Source organism: Montipora capricornis, chromosome 3 (genome assembly GCF_036669925.1).
Source record: "Montipora capricornis isolate CH-2021 chromosome 3, ASM3666992v2, whole genome shotgun sequence".
NCBI classification, from domain to species: Eukaryota; Metazoa; Cnidaria; class Anthozoa; order Scleractinia; family Acroporidae; genus Montipora; species Montipora capricornis.
In genome coordinates this window covers 23,471,761-23,482,962 of record NC_090885.1, presented here as the reverse complement: position 1 = coordinate 23,482,962, position 11,202 = coordinate 23,471,761, and the positions used below count along the sequence as shown (strand labels likewise).

At 46.4% G+C, this 11,202-nt stretch overlaps 2 protein-coding genes across 3 annotated transcripts in view; both read left to right on the top strand.

Moving 5' to 3' along the window:
• Positions 1-11,032, top strand: part of LOC138042599 (uncharacterized) — a 12,212-nt gene extending 1,180 nt beyond the window's left edge. For both annotated transcript variants that reach the window (XM_068888548.1, XM_068888547.1), the window contains 2 exons: positions 1-4,084; positions 10,797-11,032. The exon at positions 1-4,084 is cut by the window's left edge. In XM_068888548.1, coding sequence (XP_068744649.1) covers positions 1-2,816 — 2,816 coding nt within the window. In that variant the 3' untranslated portion in view covers positions 2,817-4,084; positions 10,797-11,032. The remainder of the gene's footprint in view (positions 4,085-10,796) is intronic.
• LOC138039966 (uncharacterized) lies at positions 4,355-11,202 on the top strand. The gene is made up of 3 exons (XM_068885783.1): positions 4,355-7,513; positions 7,560-9,508; positions 10,797-11,202. The coding sequence occupies exons 1-3, from the start codon at positions 4,355-4,357 to the stop codon at positions 11,200-11,202; spliced, it is 5,514 nt and encodes a 1,837-aa protein (XP_068741884.1).

Sequence of the window (11,202 nt, the reverse complement as noted above, 5' to 3'; positions counted from 1 at the left end):
AATTTCACCCAGAGGACAAACTCGTGGAACCTCTTGAAGTTCCAGTCGCTTCTTTGCCTTCAGTGATCTCTAGTAGCTTTACTCCTGCACCTGTGTCAGTTATGAACCCACCTCTCACGTCTACACCTGCAGTAGAAAACCCCGCAGCTACTACCTCCATGCATGCTACTGGAGGAATCTGTTTTAGTAATCCACTTGTGGTTCCAAAAATACAGCTTAAGCTAACTGTTCATGAGAGTAATGTGCCCAAACCTGTCAAAGGTGATTGCCAAGGGGAATGCCAACCATTGACCTTTGTGACCTCAGTCACACCGTCTACGGTCACGCCATCTACAGTCACACCGTCTACGGTCACGCCATCTACAGTCACACCGTCTACGGTCACGCCATCTGCAGTCATGCCTAACATGTCTAGTGCAGCTGTCAATGAAAGCCTTACAGCTATTATGTCCTCAATGGAAAGGATAAGTGCTTCTCATGATCTCCCTCATGTGCGAGTCCAGAAGTTTGATGGATCGCCTCAACAATATCCTGCCTTTCGCCAGAGGTTCAAGCAACTGGTGGAGACAAAACTGCTTGATGATGCTGTCAAAATGACCCGTCTATTACAATTTCTAGAAGGACCTGCGCTTCTTGCAGTTCAGCGGTACGAGCCATTGCCAGGTGGTTTGGCAAAGGCCCTTAGGACGTTGGAGGACCGATTTGGTCAGCCATTTCAAGTAGTGAGAGCGTCTGTGGAATCTCTCACTAGAGGACCTGTTATACAACCTAATGACAAGGACAGCTTGCAGCAATACGCAGACATGGTTCAAGTTACTTATGATATCCTAGAGTCAATGGGATACTTGAATGAAATGAATGCAGGCAACCTTGAGAAAGTCATCATGCGACTTCCTAAGTGGATGCAAGCCAAATTTGCTGAACGTTTAAAGCGCCTAGAGGGTGAAGGTCATGCGATGCCTACCTTCAAGCATGTAGTGGACTTCCTCAGGGAGCGAGCCTTTATTTTGAACCATCCTTTCTTCAGTGCTGGAAGTCGTGAGAACGTGGTTTCTAAATTCAAGTCTAGGGGCAAGCCGCCTGTGACCCCTAAACCCGCCTTTTTTGTTAACATGACAGCCGCAAAGGGTGAGCCTTGTCCAATGTGTTGCCAGTCCCACCGCCTGTACCAGTGTGAGGCATTTAAATCCAAATCTCCGAGGGAAAGAAATGACTTTGTCAGGCAGCACAAAATATGTTTTAACTGCATCAGTTCATCTCTACACAACTCAAGAAAATGCAAGTCAACAATCAGGTGTAAAGTGGAAGGCTGTGGACAGGCACATCACACGTTGTTACATTTTCATGAACCAAAGGAAGTAGTTGATTCGGGAACTGTGAGTCAAAATAATGAAGTCAACCAGGACTCGTTGGCTGACCAAGGTACATCATGCAATACTTCAGCACATTCAGTCAATTCAGTAGTCAATTCCTCCGAGGTGCTACTTCAAGTTATTCCAGTGAAGGTGATAAGCAATTCTGGCCGTCAAATCACAACGTATGGTCTAATTGACTCAGGGTCTGACATAACCATGGTTGACCCTTCTCTTGTGAAGTTGCTAAATATTGAAGGAACACTAAGTAAGCTTTCTCTCACGACAGTGAACAGTGCTGATGTTGAAGAAAGGGGTATGAAGGTTAACTTCAAAATTGCATCATTGGATAGCCAGAACGACCATGTGATTGCTGTCAACCCTGCATGGGCTGTAAAGGATCTTACTATTCCCCTGAAACATACAAGGTTGTCAAAATCTTTAGAGCAATGGCCACATTTACGGGAAGTGCGTTTCCCAGAGGTGGAAAGGAGGAAGACTTCCATCCTACTAGGTACTAACATTCAAGAAGTCTTCGTACCTCTTGATGTAAGAAAGGGAAACCGAAATGAACCGCTTGCCATCAAGTCTTGTCTTGGTTGGAGCATACTCGGTGGCTTCTCAAATCTACAGTCCCACAGCCAGGGACAGGTTAACCTCATCAGTAGTGAAGATGTTTCCCTGAACGACCAGCTCGAGGAATTCTGGAAGATTGAATCCTATGGCACTGCGAGGTCTGAAACCAAACCATTATCGGTAGAAGATCGAAGAGCCCTAAAACTTATTGACAACTCGATTAGCCTGCTGGATGGCCATTACCAGATGGGCCTTCTGTGGAGGGATGACAATCCTGTACTGCCTTACAACAGACCTCTAGCTGAAGCAAGATTACAGTACCTGAAAAGGCGCTTCCGTCGTGATCCAGAGCTGGAAGTTAAGTACAGAGATGTGATTCAAGACTGTGTGGATAAGGGGTATGCTAGAAAGCTGAACAAACAGGAAGTTGCCGCAGTCAGTAACATCACTTGGTACATTCCCCATCATCCGGTAACAAATCCCAACAAGCCAGGTAAAGTGAGGGTAGTGTTTGATGCGGCCGCAAGATTCAATGGCACATCTTTAAATGAACAGCTTTTGCAAGGACCTTGTCTTACCAATGACCTCACTGGTGTCTTAATTCGTTTCCGTGAAGAAGAAGTCGCCTTTTCCGCAGACATCGAGGGCATGTTCTACCAGACCAATGTGACGCCAAGTGACACTGATGCGCTGAGATTCTTGTGGTGGCCTGGTAGTATTGATGACACACCAGAAGACTATAAGATGCTGGTCCACATCTTTGGTGCAAAGTCCTCGCCCTGTTGCGCCAACAAAGCTTTAAGTATGACAGCACAAGACAACGAACGAAAATACTCGCCTGAAGTCATCAGAACAGTTCGTAGAAATTTCTATGTTGTTCTATGTTGATGATGTGTTAAAGTCCGTTCCAAGTACAGAACAGGCTGTTCATCTGACATCGGACCTAACCAAGTTGCTGAAGGAGGGAGGCTTCCGTCTCACGAAGTTTGCGAGCAATAGCCGGGAAGTATTGCAATCTATCTCACCAGAGTTGAGAGCAAATCCATCGCTAGACTTGGATCTAGATCAGTTACCATTAGAGCGAGCATTGGGTGTGTTCTGGGATGCCCAGTCTGACACCTTCAAGTTTAAAGCTTCACAATCAGGAAAACCGCCCACTAAGCGAGGGGTGCTCTCCATAGTTAGTTCGCTGTTTGATCCGCTAGGATTCCTTTCGCCTTTTGTGTTCTCCGCTAAGATTCTGCTGCAGGAACTCTGGAGAGATAAACTCCCTTGGGATCGACAAATTCCGGAACCGTACCTCTCACAATGGCAACGTTGGCTAGAGGAGCTACCACGTGTCATCACCATTGGCATCTCAAGGTGTTACAAGGTTCAGTCACTTCGCAACTCATCAACTGTTCAGCTTCACAACTTCGCAGACGCGTCCAGACGCGGTTACGCAGCAGTTTCATATTTGCGTTTCGCCGATGAGAAAGGAGTGATTCATTGTTCCTTTGTTATGGGAAAGACTCGCAATGCGCCAATTAGGGAGTGGACTATCCCTCGCCTTGAACTTCAAGCCGCAGTATTAGCAGCTCGTCAGAGCAAGATAATATTAAGGGAACTTGATCTACCAGTGGGTCAAACCTTTTGGTCCGACTCAATGACATCTTTGCAGTATATCAAAAACGTGACAAGGCGTTTTCAAACCTTCGTCGCTAACCGTGTTGCCGAAATTCATGAAACAAGTTCCCCAGGACAGTTTCTAGTTCCGATTCGCTAGCTAATGTTTGTCATATTTCTTAGGTTTTTACGGCTTGTCAAAGGTAGTAATACAGATGAAAGGTCGACATCGCTGGTTGTCATAATGTCAAAGATTTACTACATTGTCATTAAACTCGTTGTGTTGTTGAAGGATGTTTGTGGTATCCTCGCCTAATTGCCGCTTCAAATGTCCGGCCCGGACATAAATGTAAAAACCATATGTTTTATCGTCTCCTGCTGTGGAATTTGTGCTTATTTACGCTGTTTACGACCTCAACTGGAGAATCGCCGATTCATTAGAGGAAACCGCCGTCGTTCAAGATTTGTGTCATGTCGCAACGTGGAATTCTCTACGAAAGGTTAGAGTCACTGGATAGATCTCCTCGGGACATTTGTCAACCATCACAAAGGTGTGTAATGCGTTAGACGAAAGTGTTAAGGATTTTGGAAACGTTGTTAAGGTACGAACACAACAAATACAACTTAACACCGCATGGGAGCAGTATTGTGCATGCTGTGATAAATATGATGATTTGCTTGACACTTCCTGTGAAAAATATCAGAGTGTTTTGAGTGACCGTGATACTCAACGCATAAGAGTACAAGATTACAACGCTAAGATTGAGCGATTTGTTATTGATGCTGCCGAATTTTACAATAATCAAGTGTCTGAAGAAATAATGGAGAAAGGGAAACATTCCCAGCCGGAATCTGTGAAATCCCAAAAAAGTTACGCCTCGAGATTAAGTGTGTCTAGTTCGAAAGCCCGTGAAGCTAAAGTCCAAGCTGCGAGGGCAGCATTGATGCAACAACAAGCTGAAGAAAGAAGTAGAAGGGTAGTTGAGCTCGAAGTGAAAAGAGTTCAGATGGAAATTAAACGAACGCAATTGGAACTTGAACATAGGCTTGAACTGACCAAATTAGAGGCCGCAAGAGAGGTTGTGGCCGCAAGAGATCAGGCAGAACTAGCCAAACTAGAGGCCTTCCTGGCAGAACAAGAAATGTCTGAACTGACCAATGAAAAGGATGGTATTAAGTGGTCTCCCAAAGTTGAAGAATTTCACCCAGAGGACAAACTCGTGGAACCTCTTGAAGTTCCAGTCGCTTCTTTGCCTTCAGTGATCTCTAGTAGCTTTACTCCTGCACCTGTGTCAGTTATGAACCCACCTCTCACGTCTACACCTGCAGTAGAAAACCCCGCAGCTACTACCTCCATGCATGCTACTGGAGGAATCTGTTTTAGTAATCCACTTGTGGTTCCAAAAATACAGCTTAAGCTAACTGTTCATGAGAGTAATGTGCCCAAACCTGTCAAAGGTGATTGCCAAGGGGAATGCCAACCATTGACCTTTGTGACCTCAGTCACACCGTCTACGGTCACGCCATCTACAGTCACACCGTCTACGGTCACGCCATCTACAGTCACACCGTCTACGGTCACGCCATCTGCAGTCATGCCTAACATGTCTAGTGCAGCTGTCAATGAAAGCCTTACAGCTATTATGTCCTCAATGGAAAGGATAAGTGCTTCTCATGATCTCCCTCATGTGCGAGTCCAGAAGTTTGATGGATCGCCTCAACAATATCCTGCCTTTCGCCAGAGGTTCAAGCAACTGGTGGAGACAAAACTGCTTGATGATGCTGTCAAAATGACCCGTCTATTACAATTTCTAGAAGGACCTGCGCTTCTTGCAGTTCAGCGGTACGAGCCATTGCCAGGTGGTTTGGCAAAGGCCCTTAGGACGTTGGAGGACCGATTTGGTCAGCCATTTCAAGTAGTGAGAGCGTCTGTGGAATCTCTCACTAGAGGACCTGTTATACAACCTAATGACAAGGACAGCTTGCAGCAATACGCAGACATGGTTCAAGTTACTTATGATATCCTAGAGTCAATGGGATACTTGAATGAAATGAATGCAGGCAACCTTGAGAAAGTCATCATGCGACTTCCTAAGTGGATGCAAGCCAAATTTGCTGAACGTTTAAAGCGCCTAGAGGGTGAAGGTCATGCGATGCCTACCTTCAAGCATGTAGTGGACTTCCTCAGGGAGCGAGCCTTTATTTTGAACCATCCTTTCTTCAGTGCTGGAAGTCGTGAGAACGTGGTTTCTAAATTCAAGTCTAGGGGCAAGCCGCCTGTGACCCCTAAACCCGCCTTTTTTGTTAACATGACAGCCGCAAAGGGTGAGCCTTGTCCAATGTGTTGCCAGTCCCACCGCCTGTACCAGTGTGAGGCATTTAAATCCAAATCTCCGAGGGAAAGAAATGACTTTGTCAGGCAGCACAAAATATGTTTTAACTGCATCAGTTCATCTCTACACAACTCAAGAAAATGCAAGTCAACAATCAGGTGTAAAGTGGAAGGCTGTGGACAGGCACATCACACGTTGTTACATTTTCATGAACCAAAGGAAGTAGTTGATTCGGGAACTGTGAGTCAAAATAATGAAGTCAACCAGGACTCGTTGGCTGACCAAGGTACATCATGCAATACTTCAGCACATTCAGTCAATTCAGTAGTCAATTCCTCCGAGGTGCTACTTCAAGTTATTCCAGTGAAGGTGATAAGCAATTCTGGCCGTCAAATCACAACGTATGGTCTAATTGACTCAGGGTCTGACATAACCATGGTTGACCCTTCTCTTGTGAAGTTGCTAAATATTGAAGGAACACTAAGTAAGCTTTCTCTCACGACAGTGAACAGTGCTGATGTTGAAGAAAGGGGTATGAAGGTTAACTTCAAAATTGCATCATTGGATAGCCAGAACGACCATGTGATTGCTGTCAACCCTGCATGGGCTGTAAAGGATCTTACTATTCCCCTGAAACATACAAGGTTGTCAAAATCTTTAGAGCAATGGCCACATTTACGGGAAGTGCGTTTCCCAGAGGTGGAAAGGAGGAAGACTTCCATCCTACTAGGTACTAACATTCAAGAAGTCTTCGTACCTCTTGATGTAAGAAAGGGAAACCGAAATGAACCGCTTGCCATCAAGTCTTGTCTTGGTTGGAGCATACTCGGTGGCTTCTCAAATCTACAGTCCCACAGCCAGGGACAGGTTAACCTCATCAGTAGTGAAGATGTTTCCCTGAACGACCAGCTCGAGGAATTCTGGAAGATTGAATCCTATGGCACTGCGAGGTCTGAAACCAAACCATTATCGGTAGAAGATCGAAGAGCCCTAAAACTTATTGACAACTCGATTAGCCTGCTGGATGGCCATTACCAGATGGGCCTTCTGTGGAGGGATGACAATCCTGTACTGCCTTACAACAGACCTCTAGCTGAAGCAAGATTACAGTACCTGAAAAGGCGCTTCCGTCGTGATCCAGAGCTGGAAGTTAAGTACAGAGATGTGATTCAAGACTGTGTGGATAAGGGGTATGCTAGAAAGCTGAACAAACAGGAAGTTGCCGCAGTCAGTAACATCACTTGGTACATTCCCCATCATCCGGTAACAAATCCCAACAAGCCAGGTAAAGTGAGGGTAGTGTTTGATGCGGCCGCAAGATTCAATGGCACATCTTTAAATGAACAGCTTTTGCAAGGACCTTGTCTTACCAATGACCTCACTGGTGTCTTAATTCGTTTCCGTGAAGAAGAAGTCGCCTTTTCCGCAGACATCGAGGGCATGTTCTACCAGACCAATGTGACGCCAAGTGACACTGATGCGCTGAGATTCTTGTGGTGGCCTGGTAGTATTGATGACACACCAGAAGACTATAAGATGCTGGTCCACATCTTTGGTGCAAAGTCCTCGCCCTGTTGCGCCAACAAAGCTTTAAGTATGACAGCACAAGACAACGAACGAAAATACTCGCCTGAAGTCATCAGAACAGTTCGTAGAAATTTCTATGTTGTTCTATGTTGATGATGTGTTAAAGTCCGTTCCAAGTACAGAACAGGCTGTTCATCTGACATCGGACCTAACCAAGTTGCTGAAGGAGGGAGGCTTCCGTCTCACGAAGTTTGCGAGCAATAGCCGGGAAGTATTGCAATCTATCTCACCAGAGTTGAGAGCAAATCCATCGCTAGACTTGGATCTAGATCAGTTACCATTAGAGCGAGCATTGGGTGTGTTCTGGGATGCCCAGTCTGACACCTTCAAGTTTAAAGCTTCACAATCAGGAAAACCGCCCACTAAGCGAGGGGTGCTCTCCATAGTTAGTTCGCTGTTTGATCCGCTAGGATTCCTTTCGCCTTTTGTGTTCTCCGCTAAGATTCTGCTGCAGGAACTCTGGAGAGATAAACTCCCTTGGGATCGACAAATTCCGGAACCGTACCTCTCACAATGGCAACGTTGGCTAGAGGAGCTACCACGTGTCATCACCATTGGCATCTCAAGGTGTTACAAGGTTCAGTCACTTCGCAACTCATCAACTGTTCAGCTTCACAACTTCGCAGACGCGTCCAGACGCGGTTACGCAGCAGTTTCATATTTGCGTTTCGCCGATGAGAAAGGAGTGATTCATTGTTCCTTTGTTATGGGAAAGACTCGCAATGCGCCAATTAGGGAGTGGACTATCCCTCGCCTTGAACTTCAAGCCGCAGTATTAGCAGCTCGTCAGAGCAAGATAATATTAAGGGAACTTGATCTACCAGTGGGTCAAACCTTTTGGTCCGACTCAATGACATCTTTGCAGTATATCAAAAACGTGACAAGGCGTTTTCAAACCTTCGTCGCTAACCGTGTTGCCGAAATTCATGAAACAAGTTCCCCAGGACAGTGGCATCATATTCCCGGTGTCATAAACCCCGCCGATGATGGGTCACGAGGTGTTAGTGCTCAGTATTTTCACGCTGGATGTCGCTGGTGGTTGGGTCCCAAGTTCCTTTGGGAACCTGAGCATACATGGCCCAATGTACCAGTAGAGGATCTCCAAGATGACGATGTGGAAGTACGGAAGTCATCGACTGTTATGCTTACCTCATATGCACCACAGTTTGACCTCTCGCTGCAACGCTATTCTTCGTGGTCCCGCCTACTGAGAGTTATGTCATGGGTCCTACGTTTTGTGAAGAGAGTTCGAAAGGAAACTCGTCAGTATCTCACGTCAAGTACACTCAATTTGGAGGAATTGCAGCAAGCAGGTCGAGAAATCGTGCGGTTAGTTCAGCGCCAGCATTTCCTCGAGGAGTGCTTGTGTTTAAAGGAAGGCAGGCAAGTGAAACGTCACAGCAAGTTAGCCAATCTCAGTCCTATCTTAATTGATGATGTGATACGTGTTGGCGGTAGAATTCACCGGGCCCCAATTGCCTTTGAGGCCGCACACCCAATGATCCTTCCAAGGTCCCATCACGTTTCGGCGTTAATAGTTCGCTACTACCATCGTGTCCTGGGCCATGCAGGTCGTGAACATGTGCTATCCGTAATCCGTCAGCGCTTCTGGATCTTAAAGGGAAGAGTTCTCGTGCGTCAGATCCTAAGTAGTTGTTTGAGCTGCCGCAAACGTAACGCGCCTCCTCTCCAACAGGTTATGGCTGATCTTCCCAAAGAAAGGCTAATACCCTACCAGCCTCCGTTCACGTACACGGGTCTGGATTTTTTCGGACCGTTTTACGTTAAACGAAGCCGCAGTACAGTCAAAGTGTATGGCTGCATATTCGTATGCTTCAACAGCCGAGCAGTACACATTGAAGATGTCAGTTCGCTGGAAACAGACACGTTCATCCAAGCCTTGGTTCGATTCATCTCAGTTCGTGGTTGCCCAAAGGAGATATGGTCGGACAATGGCACAAATTTTACCGGTGCCGAGAAGGAACTTCACCTGTCGGTTCAGGATTTGAACGAAGAACGCATTAAGAGTGAGTTACATTCTCGTGAAGTAGAATGGTACAGTTGCCCGCTGCCAAAGTGGCGTTTTCAACCTCCTGCTGCAAGCCATATGTCAGGAGTTTGGGAAAGGCTCATAAGAAGTGTCAGGAAAGCTATGAGGGCTGTTCTCGGTAGTCAGGGTGCGCTAGTTGGCTTGGAGACGCTGCGTACAGTGTTTGCAGAAGTTACATCAATCTTACCCTGGGTGCCAGAGACTTTTCTAGCGCGGTTTCCGGTTTTCAGTCAAGTCTTTATAGTGACCCGCGCGAAAAGCCTCTGGACCAGAGCGCTATTCCTTTGATAGCGTCGAACCAATCGTTAGCTCAGTTAGATCAGTTGGTCCAGATTTTGGACAGGACGGCTGATTGGCTCCGAACGACCACCTGAGGGACAGACGCTACAATTGGTCGACAAGAATAGACCAGCACGTGAAAGAATATTGTTGACATCACGTAAGCGTACTGCCAGAAGTGTTGTGATGGCGGTTTGTGAAAGTTTGGGTAAGGCACTGAAGGAAAGTATAAGCAATGTACTAGAAAGTTTTGACGGTGTAGAGAAGTTAAGTGATGTGCAAACAAGTGGGGTATTTAATTTTATTCAACGCAAGGACGTTCTTGCTGTCTTGCCAACCGGTTCCGGTAAATCGTTGTTGTTTCAAAAATTTGGTTTATCAACGGAGTTGATAATGTAAATTGACCACCGTACAGAGATTCTAAAAGCTGACGTTTCGAGCGTTAGCCCTTCGTCAGAGCGAATCCATTCGCTCTGACGAAGGGCTAACGCTCGAAACGTCAGCTTTTAGAATCTCTGTACGGTGGTCAATTTACATTATCAACTCCGTTGATAAACCAAATTTTTGTATACTACTTCCCCACCGACGCAGCACCACAGTTTCTTTAGAAACTACCCCTTCATTCGTTGTTGTTTCAGCTTATTCCGGGTCTTTGTTTACGTCTTAACCAAATGGGATACTGCGACTATCCGAAAAGTGCAATTGTGATTGTTGTTTGCCCGTTGAATGCCCTAATCGAATTTCTGACATTTCTTCACGTGCCGGTCCACGTGAGACGTCCATGTGATTGGCATAAATGTAATCCGATAAAAAAGCTCAAAGGTCAACGGGGACGGTAAAAAGCACCCCTCCGTGCCAGAGGTTTTTCTCGCGGCTTCGCCGCTCGTGGCTTCGGCCTACGGCCGAAGCTGTGTCGGCCTTTGGCCGACACCGAAAATTCCCGCCGCACGCGAGAAAAACCTCTGGTGCCCAGGGTACATCAATCTTGAACAGTCGTCCTATTTGTCCTTCCAGTGACGATCCCAATGATTTAGAGCCGCTCACCCCAAACCATCTTCTTCTACAACGCCGAAACCTCTTCGTGCCTCCCGGAGTCTTCGCTAAAGAAGATCTGTACTCGCGCAAACAATGGAGACACGCCCAATTCATTGCTGATTGCTTCTGGTCTCGATGGATTCGAGAATATGTTCCAACATTGCAGCAGCGCCACAAGTGGCTACTGAGCAAACGGAACTTAGCAGTGAATGACCTGGTTCTTGTCGTGGACAACACCGTGCCGAGGTCCCGCTGGTTGTTAGGCCGTGTGACAAGGGTGTTTCCGGGTGAAGACCTGTGTGTGCGTACAGCAGAAGTGAAGACGAAGAGCTCGAGACTTGTTCGGCCTGTGACAAAGTTGTGCCTTCTCGAAGAAGCAACTTGA

What these genes read in the sequence shown, in the direction of transcription:
- LOC138039966 (XM_068885783.1), top strand. Translation starts at nt 4,355, where the DNA reads ATGGAGAAAGGGAAACATTCCCAGCCGGAATCTGTGAAATCCCAAAAA. An exon ending in CGCCTGAAGTCATCAGAACA is followed by an intron (nt 7,514 to 7,559) that starts GTTCGTAGAAAT and finishes GATGTGTTAAAG; the next exon opens with TCCGTTCCAAGTACAGAACA. An exon ending in CATTCTCGTGAAGTAGAATG is followed by an intron (nt 9,509 to 10,796) that starts GTACAGTTGCCC and finishes TTGTCCTTCCAG; the next exon opens with TGACGATCCCAATGATTTAG.